The sequence below is a fragment of the Gossypium hirsutum genome, chromosome D06 (assembly GCF_007990345.1).
Source record: "Gossypium hirsutum isolate 1008001.06 chromosome D06, Gossypium_hirsutum_v2.1, whole genome shotgun sequence".
NCBI classification, from domain to species: Eukaryota; Viridiplantae; Streptophyta; class Magnoliopsida; order Malvales; family Malvaceae; genus Gossypium; species Gossypium hirsutum.
Window position 1 is genome coordinate 11,835,671 of NC_053442.1, and position 9,309 is coordinate 11,844,979.

Sequence of the window (9,309 nt, forward strand, 5' to 3'; positions counted from 1 at the left end):
TTGTTTAACAGAAAAACTTAATTGATTAATTTTTCATATTTAAAGGCTCAATTAAGTGCAAATTTCTCATGAGAATTTAATCAGTTTTTTTTTATGAAGACTAAATTTGTAGCAATCAATTTATGTAAAATTGACCGAAAAAAAACATTAATATTGTGATTTATTATCTTTAGATGTTTACTTTTGAAATTAATAGAGATTAAATTTCTTTAATTTAAAAAAAAAAATCAATTCCTAATCCCACGTATCACAAATAAAATAATTCAACCACATACAACTTCGAAACCAAGCTAAACATCTTTCTACCTGTTAATATCATCTGAAAAGGTAAACTCCATTTTAGGTGAATATTTGGATCATGCATTTCTTTTCTTGGTTTACAAGAACCATAGGAATCAAGAAGTGTTTAAAATGAAGTATTTATAAGGGGAACATGTTATAAATATATTAAGCTTGTTAAACCATGCAAAAGATAGTGTGAAGTAAACAAATTTATAAACTAACCTAACAAGAAAAATGACACTTTTCCCTGAAATTTAATGTGTTAAACGTTACGATGATTTAGTAAAGATTATAGCGATCAAGTCAAGTGTTCCACAAATCCTGTTTTACTTTGATTGTCTTGGTTGTATTTCTACTTGAGGAAAAATTACCTTACCATTGCCTGAATAACTGGATCATCTCTCTAAAAGGCTCCCTCATGCGTACAATCCTATTGAGTACAGATGCTTTCACCATTGTTATAAAATATTTGTGTTCTTACTGCCATGGATTCTTCTTTTTCGTTCCACTTCTTTTAGGACTGCTTGTTGTTGAGCTAGTTTTCTGCCAAAACATATAAAGATTAAATTTTTTTTTGAAAAATGCATAGGTTAAACATCAGACTAGACCTTATGATACACTACAAATAGGAAGAATCATTGTGTCAGTGTGTCTGTGTGTGGATCATGGAGATAATATATTGACAATATGTACCGATTTCGATTTCTTCGTCTTTCCTCGAATCCTGTTCTTCGGAGGCTTCAGTTTATATATCCGAACCATCCAATGATGAGTTGTGAATGCCTAAAAAAAAGATGGAGAGAGAAACTTATCAGGAAAATACTTGAACAGAAACAACTAATCATCAGTACTCATCCGCCACATATGTTATAATATCAAATTATTGAACAATCCAAATGGCGACTAATCTTTAATTTGCAGACATCAGCAACCAGCAATGTGAAGACTAAAACAAGGAAAATTTCTCTCTCCAATAGTATCACATCATAACATGTTTCACGGAGAAACTATTTGAACAAATATTATTGGCAAATTTTCATGATTTGCAGGAGGTGCTCTCTGAATAAAATGAAAATTACAATCATCTTACCTCCTCGAAATGAGTGAGCTTAAAATATTTCTTTCCAATTTCTGTCTGCCTAACTCTATCGAAGCCTTTCCCATCAGTTTCTACAAACCTGTAGACGGGTAATCAAGGGATGAAGCACCTAGGCTAAAAGCAAACCTGATAAAAACTACATATAAACTCAAAAGCAAACAGCAACAGACCTGTAATAAGAGAGTTTATACATTAGACAATTTAGCATGGTGGGAGTGGCCTGGGAATCAATGCGATACTGGCCATCTCTCTGTAGAGCGTAATCAAGTCATGAAACAGTTAATATTTATAACAAGTGAAATAACTAGCTACCCTTTTCCTTAGAGAGAATAAAGCATCCAGTGTTAACTCAGTGCAGTGACATTTTATCACCAAGGAATTATTTCGGGATTTGGACTCCATAAAAGAAAGAAAAACCAACAAATGGAACTACTGTGGTTTTTTATGGCAGTGCTAGCACAGAGAACTTACCAGGTAATCAGGTTCCTTGATATGAGGAAACACACCACCTCCAATTCGAACCATCCAGAGGAACTTGTTAATATCATCACTGGGGTAGCCAACGAGACCTAATGAGTGAAGTAAATGTCAGCAATAATATATTAGGGAAGCCCATTTCAAGTAAACAAAGAAGAATTCAAACCTCCAAAGACGACTAGAACATATTTTACATCCAAAGAGTGGAAAATTTCCCAAGCTGCCCTTTCAGGAGAAGACATCGCAGTACCAACAGTTGCAATATGAGTATTGTTCCAGGTATTATTGTCAACAATGACTGTGCGATTAGCCATAGCAGTGGTTTGGTAACCATAGTCCCACCAAGAGGCAACCTGCAAGGAGTTTCACTTAGCACAGTCAAACTAAACTTCTTTTCACCCCCAGCTTATTTTGAATATGTTATATTCAACAAAAAGTAAGCCCCTAAGTGCAAAAATAGTTCACCCCAGGGAACAATAAGAGGAAAACACATAAATCAGCAAAAACATCACCAGTAAGGAATCAGAGCCAACCCATTATATGCTCAGCATATCAACATAGCTCACAAAGCTTGAAGTATTCTTTTTTCATTATTTATTCCACAAATGTATGGGAATCAAGAAAAACTTCCTGCCCATCAGACTGGTTGCCTAAACTGATTCCAAAGCTGGAAAATACAATATGTTTGAAATCTATGAGAAAGAACACAAGAGAACTTACTTTATCATCAACATCTGTATTATGGCGCAGCCATGCATAAGCCTCTCTAAAATCATCAAAAACATGTAGACCATCATGAGAACGAGATGTTAAAACAATTGAGGGAGCTGAATAAGCTTCAGCTGCAGCCCAAACACAGTGAACCTGCAAAGGAAAGTGCACAAGTGTGAGAGGGATTTTACAATTAAATCAACAAGTAATGAGAAAAAAAAAGGAATGAAAGAAAAGGAAATTCCAGTGAAAAAAAATACTTAGTGTGTGTGTAATATATATTTCTATCAGAACTTCTAAATTCGGCATTCTAGTGACCATGGTAAGAGAACATCAAGGCAGCCAAATAGTTGTAAAAAAGAGAGAGACCACTAGCTTTTAAATTCCATGATGATTAATCATCATTAACTACCATTTAGGAACCTTTATATGACACATCTTAAACAAGACCAACTCTCAACTATTCCATATGAATACAGCATAGTAACATATGACAAGAATTCAACAGAGATTTACATTTTTCTTAAATAACTCTAAAGCTTAAAGCTCATCAACTGGCCATAAGAAGATAACAAAAAAAACTTAAAAGTTCATCAACTGGCCCAAGAAAAAAAACTTAAAGCTGAGCTCACGTATGAGTATAGTCATCATTCCTTTCTCTTTTTCTTCTCACACCCTTCCAATGCTGAGCTCATGCACCTAATGCAGGTTCTACACCTAACTGACAATAACTTATATCCATGTAGAAGGTAAGAAAACAGCTAATTAACAAATCCTTAATAACAACTAGAACACAGATCAACATCATATCACAGCCATAACAGCCTACAAAGTAAAACTTGAGGAGATAAAAGGGAAACCAAAGTACCACATAGAAAGCACCCAACAAGACAAGTAGGAGAAGAGAAATCACAGATGACTCCAAAGGCAAAGCAAGAAGCCTCTTCTTCTCAGCTTTGGCTTTGGTCGAAGGTTTTTCACCATGCTCCCTTTTCTTCTTCTTGCTCTTCCTTGAGGGTCGATTCTTTGCTGTCTCTTCAGGTTTTTCAGTCTTCACTGCATCAGTCTGTGATTCAGCAGTAGAGGAACTAGTTTCCGCAGCCTTCATGATCAGAAGCAGCAGAAAAGAATCTTAGTCCTGTATCTAAATTAATTCATCAAATGATTGGTTAAGTACAAACTTCTAATGGATAAATAGAGCCTCCTCACATCAACTTCAGTATTGCTTGATGCCCCAGTAAGCTGAAACTTAATTGATCCAGTGAAAACATCAAAAGCTTGGGAGAGAGCAATTCCAGATGTGATACATGCAGCTGGAGCAAGCACAAGCATAAGGCGTACCTGTATGATTAGAGAGGCTCCACATTATTAGGACATAGGAATGGAATTAATGACCTGAAATCGATTGTGTCCATCTTCCTCTTACCATTACTCCAGAGAAATATACAGATGTTGCAATATAGAGGACCACGAATGAGCTTGCATCTGATAAAGGTAAAAAGCACGCCTTCCAACAAGGGAAAGAACAATTATAGATTATACTGCATAAACTTTTAAGTTATAGGCAAAAAGCCAATATGTTCCAAAACCTTGAGACTTACAATGATACCAGCTGGAACTAAGAATGCCAAAACATTAATGTCCATGAAATAAGATGGCCATGTAGGTGGTTGATGTTCACTAACACTAGCAATTATCGGTATATATTTGCTTGCATAAGTCCTGTCAAAAAGCAGTAAAAAATGGAAATGAAGTTACACAGCTAATTTTGAACAACTATTGACTGAACGAATGGCACAAGGGATTAAAGTGAAAATACTGTTTGAATAGGACACCCACTAAATGCTAAACAGATCAGATAGTTTTCTGGCATCTCATTCATGTATTAGGTTTATACAATTGACACAGAACAAAGGTCCCCTCCAAAATAGATTCATCCAAACCAAGATGTCAGAATAACTTCAGTTTCAAGGTGCATCAGACTGCACCATCCTTTATTACAGGTCCTACCACCACCTCTTCATTCACAGTTTCACCCGAAGCACATTAGCATGTAAGATAATGGAATGAATTAGGTACTTACGGGTCAAGCAGACTTAAGCTTCGTCCACTCCATCCCTTCGTTGGACTGGAAGCTACTAATGCTATAAGAACAGCTATAACAGCACAACATACTGCCCTGAGAACAGAAATTATACGAGGTCATGTAATCCTCCATCTAATTAAAATGCGTATCAGTTACTGAGCAAGTCCAGAAGGAAAATAATTTATCTTTGGATGTATGTTGAATTGATTAATAAGAAAGATTAAATTTTAACTTATTCGCTACATATTGTTCTTAGTTTCCATTAGTATATCAATTCATGTTTCCCTGAAAATATTACAGGAGAAGAGAAATGCTTACAGGCCAACAGATACAGGAAGCGTCACAGCAACTTTAAATAGTAATTATTGTTCAATGTAAGATGAATTGATTAATAAGAAAGTTTAAATCGTAATATACTTGCCACATTTTGTTGTTAGTTGGCATTAGTATATCAATTCATGTTACCATGAAAAACTTACAGTAGCAGAAGGAAAGGAAAGCTTACAGGCCAACAGATACAACAAGTGTCACAGCAACTTTAAACATCTTGGGGGAAAGAATCCCTTTGATATAGTACACAAAAGCAACCACATGGATAATAATGAAAACCTGCAGTTGGAAGACAATAATAGATCAAAGAGCAAGGAGTAGCATCAAATGAACCAAGAATTACAAGAAGGGGAGGGAGTGAGAGGGGAAAAGGGAAATACGTGAAGTATTTCAGCAATCTGAATATTGCTTTGAGGAATTGAGGAATTCTTGATTTTATTATTACACTCTAAAAAGATCTCAAAAACTAGTCTTTTATTTGTCACTTGTTCTAAAGCCCACAAACACCTCTTTGAATCCTTAATGCCACTGGGCATTTAAGCACAATAGTTGGCCACAGAACTAAATCCGCAACTGGAACAGTCAATAACATGGAATGCTTGGAAGAAAATGTGACTAGGTCACAGTTGATTGGGTTATTGACAGGCAGGCTAAAATACTTGAGATTGACAATACAAATGAATTGCAACAAGAAAAGTAAGAGAATAAAAAAGGCAACCTGTAATTCAGGGGAAAATAGATGAGGAAGCTCACCAAGAATGATGCAAAATGTTCCGATGTCATGACGGCATTAAACCCAACTACTGGCACCAAAGCAGCAAGCAGTGTTCCCAAAACAACCTGCAGTTTCAAGCAAAATCAGGAAGCCAAATAGATCTGGGTCATCTATTCAAGAAAAATAAGGTAAATTTTTTAAGACTGCAAACATCATTAAGTGGGACCGTTATTATCAGGACAACCTTTTATTCATAGACAAAGTGAAGGTCAAAATTAAATGTAAAGAATAAATAAATCCTTAAAAAAGTTCCAAGTATCTATAAAACATATAAGGTTAAAATATACCCATAATCCCTGTACTTTTCAAAAGTTAGGAATTTAGTCCATGTACTTGTATTTCGAGGAATTTAGTCCCTCTACTATTTAGATTTCAAAATCAAAGTCCAACTATTAATACAGTTTCTTTTTTGGGGTTAAATTCACGTTAATTACAACATCTTTTTTTAATTTACATGGCTACCAAGTGAGTGGTTTTTTTATTTCAAAATGTCACAGCAACAAATTTAACCAAAAAAGAAAATAACAGTGTTAACAGTTGGACCTGAATTTTGAAATCGGAAAAGTAGAGGGGCTAAACTCCTAAAAACAAGTACAGGGACTAAATTCCTAATTTTCAAAAAGTACAGGGACTATAGGCACATTTTAACCAATATATAAACATCAACAAAACAAAAGCATGTTCCTTCAAGGTTTTCACAAAACATCAGTTTTTTCAAAATGATAACAGTTGTTGACAACTGTTAGCATGATTCTTCAGTAGCATACTGGAAAACATTCCTGTTGATTATTCACTAGTACTTGAAGCTCCCTAAGTCATCTAGATACTTACAAGAGGAGCATATGCAATGTACAGCCGAGAAGAAAAACGACCAGTTACAATGCATAGAAGTACGTGCATTGGAATGAGGTTAATAATGAACGTGTATCCTCCCCAAGAGCACACCTGGAAAAACAGATAATCAACTGAGAAACATAAACAAGGAGTGAAAATAAGAACTTGGCTAAACAACAGCAAAAGAACCTACCATATAGAAGTATGCGATTGAATTTAGGGTGGCATAAAACAGGGATCCAGTATTTAATGTCTGCAAATAACCAATAATGAAGAGAATGGTCAGACATGAAATAACTAATAGAAGGAAAATCCAAGCAGAATAAATAGCAGGTCACATATAAAACATGAATACTAATTGCCAGTAGGGTAAATCAGATTGTACCTCAAGCATCAGAATGCAAATTTATAAGAAATCCAATAAATTTACTTTAGTCAAAGTCTGACCTTTATATAAAGATAAAAGGTGAAGATTAAAGCAAATATTGCTACAGCTTCATTGTCATAGCTACCAGCCACGGAACGAGAGATATACGATGGAACCTACAAGGAAGAACAATGAACTGAACAAAGATGCATTCATAAGACATATCAACACCATAAGTTCATAAAATGCATTGCCAAATATTGTCAACAGACACACATATATAGCCAGTAAAAGCAATGGTAAGTTTTATGTATCAAAGTGCAGTGATGCTCAGTCACTGTTATTCAAACTTGAAGTTCAAAATGATTATAATGAATGAATAATAATGCAAATATATCTCTTGCATGATTTACCATGGCCAAAAGAGCAGCAGCTGTCAGCCCAGCACCAGTACCCTTAACTTCCTATGAAAATGGCAATAGAATATCAACAAAAAGTAACTGAGGTGAACAACCATATAACAACTAACTATACACATAAGGCAAAAAAAAGACCTTAGTCAAAAGGTATGTTGCCCATGAAGCAAAAGCAGAGAATATTGGAGCAGTGAAAACACAAACGGTCTCCACAGACAGTGGAATATTTAAAGAATTTAACAACCTGATGCAACAGGGAAAAAGCAAGTCAAATGCAAGGGAAAATTTAAACGAACAAAACTAATAACAAAATTTAATATAGTTTTTCCCTTGTTACGTATTAACCTTCAGGAAAGCTTACCACCATATGGTGCCAGCAGTCAAAGTTAATCCAGGATAAACAGTTCCGCCTATCACACGCCCAAGAGGGTACCTCGATTATACCAAAACACAAACATGCTATTCAGAAATCTAAGTAACAACATAGCTAAAACATAAACATCATAAATTAACCACCAAGTAATGATTACCAGGTTCGATCATCAAACCAATTCCAGAATTCGTATATACCATTCTTAGCAAGAAACTGAAACCAACAAGACAACCACGCACCAAAAAAATTGACAAAAATAGCGAAATGGCTATAAAGGAACCAAAAATAGCAATTTGTAAATTTGTAAATGAGAGGCGAGATTGAGTCAACTGACCTGAGTGACTCTATAGTTAAAGTAAGGATCGAACTCGTGAATAACACTCTCGTATTTTATAACCTGAAAGCATAAAAGTTCACGAGAGTTTCAAATAATTAAGCAGCTCATTAGCCAAAATTGCAACAAAATATAAATTTTTCCCTCCCATTCCTCCGAATTTCCCATCATCCGAACAGAAGAAGATTCAAATTGAGAAATCATTTAAATAGGAAAAACAAATCTTCAAAAATGAGTCAATCTTCAGCTCAATTTCACTAACGGCGAGAATGGTTTTTTTAAAAAGAATAATAATACAGATCGGATCTAGAAGAATCTCGAAGCGTGGGGAATGAAAGATCTTACGGAGAATAGACGGATCGAGAAAGCCATAACACCGATAAGGAGGAGGATGAAGAAAGAGAGAACGCCGCCGAAAGCATTTCTTAAGGTGTTGTTGGTGTACAGCGTTGGGACGGCAGCGGTTGAGGTCTCCGGGGCCGCCATTGACGGCTAATCAGCGGTCACTTTCGAAGAGACAAAGAGAGATAGAAGTATGGAAGGGGCTGTTTAGCGTTGCGTTTGTACTTGTGTGTGACTTTTGTATTGAGTAGACTGAAGAAGACTTTGGAAGAGACAACAAGGAGTGCGGGTGCTCCCTCCGTTAAGGAAATGAGTATGAATATCGTATTTGACCTTATAATGAAACGTGGCATTCCCTGTTCGGACGGACAGCCGATTGGTTAAGTGCTACGTGGTTTGCCACATGTCTTAGTGTTATTTGACTTGCTATTTGCCAACAATACAAAGGACGTTTTTCGGAGGAAAAGAAAAACATCTTGTATCTTTTTTGTCTTTCTATTAATATATAGAATACTTTTTTTTCCAAGGACAAAATCGGGTTAAATCATATATACACGAGTGTAAATGAACAGGACTCAAACGACCATGGCTATGTTCGTGTTCGTATGTTTATTTTTGAAGTTGTTTATGTTCGGTTCATATTCGTTTAAATTTTTAATATCATGTTTAAACTCGATTTATTTATTATTTGGTGTGTTCGGGCTCGATTTGTTTAGCGTCCGCGAACATGTTCGTTTAACATTCACGAACATATTCGTTTATGTTCGCAAATGTTAACTAAACAAACAAACAATAAATTTAAATAAAACAAAATCAACTAAATAAAACTTACATTTCAACATGAGAATTGTTGAGTTCTAAAGTTGAAGGAGGCATTTGTAAT

At 35.3% G+C, this 9,309-nt stretch overlaps 1 protein-coding gene across 1 annotated transcript; it reads right to left on the reverse strand.

Moving 5' to 3' along the window:
- Positions 1-530: 530 nt before the first annotated feature.
- Positions 531-8,735, reverse strand: LOC107901178 (dolichyl-diphosphooligosaccharide--protein glycosyltransferase subunit STT3A). The gene is made up of 23 exons (XM_016827079.2): positions 8,430-8,735; positions 8,085-8,147; positions 7,908-7,963; positions 7,739-7,810; positions 7,516-7,621; positions 7,375-7,425; positions 7,042-7,137; positions 6,788-6,847; positions 6,592-6,705; positions 5,739-5,825; positions 5,161-5,264; positions 4,653-4,748; positions 4,171-4,291; positions 3,996-4,076; positions 3,779-3,910; positions 3,438-3,671; positions 2,579-2,722; positions 2,025-2,211; positions 1,853-1,950; positions 1,552-1,631; positions 1,373-1,460; positions 976-1,065; positions 531-825 (listed from the first exon to the last, which is right to left on the reverse strand). The coding sequence occupies exons 1-23, from the start codon at positions 8,568-8,570 to the stop codon at positions 760-762; spliced, it is 2,367 nt and encodes a 788-aa protein (XP_016682568.2). The 5' UTR covers positions 8,571-8,735; the 3' UTR covers positions 531-759.
- Between the last annotated feature and the right edge of the window lie 574 nt (positions 8,736-9,309).

Coding starts and splice junctions, on each gene's coding strand:
- LOC107901178 (XM_016827079.2), bottom strand. CDS start 8,570: ATGGCGGCCCCGGAGACCTCAACCGCTGCCGTCCCAACGCTGTACACC. Junction 7,811..7,907: donor TGGTTTGATGATCGAACCTG/GTAATCATTACT, acceptor GGTATAATCGAG/GTACCCTCTTGGGCGTGTGA. Junction 4,292..4,652: donor AGCTTAAGTCTGCTTGACCC/GTAAGTACCTAA, acceptor GCTTTTTGACAG/GACTTATGCAAGCAAATATA.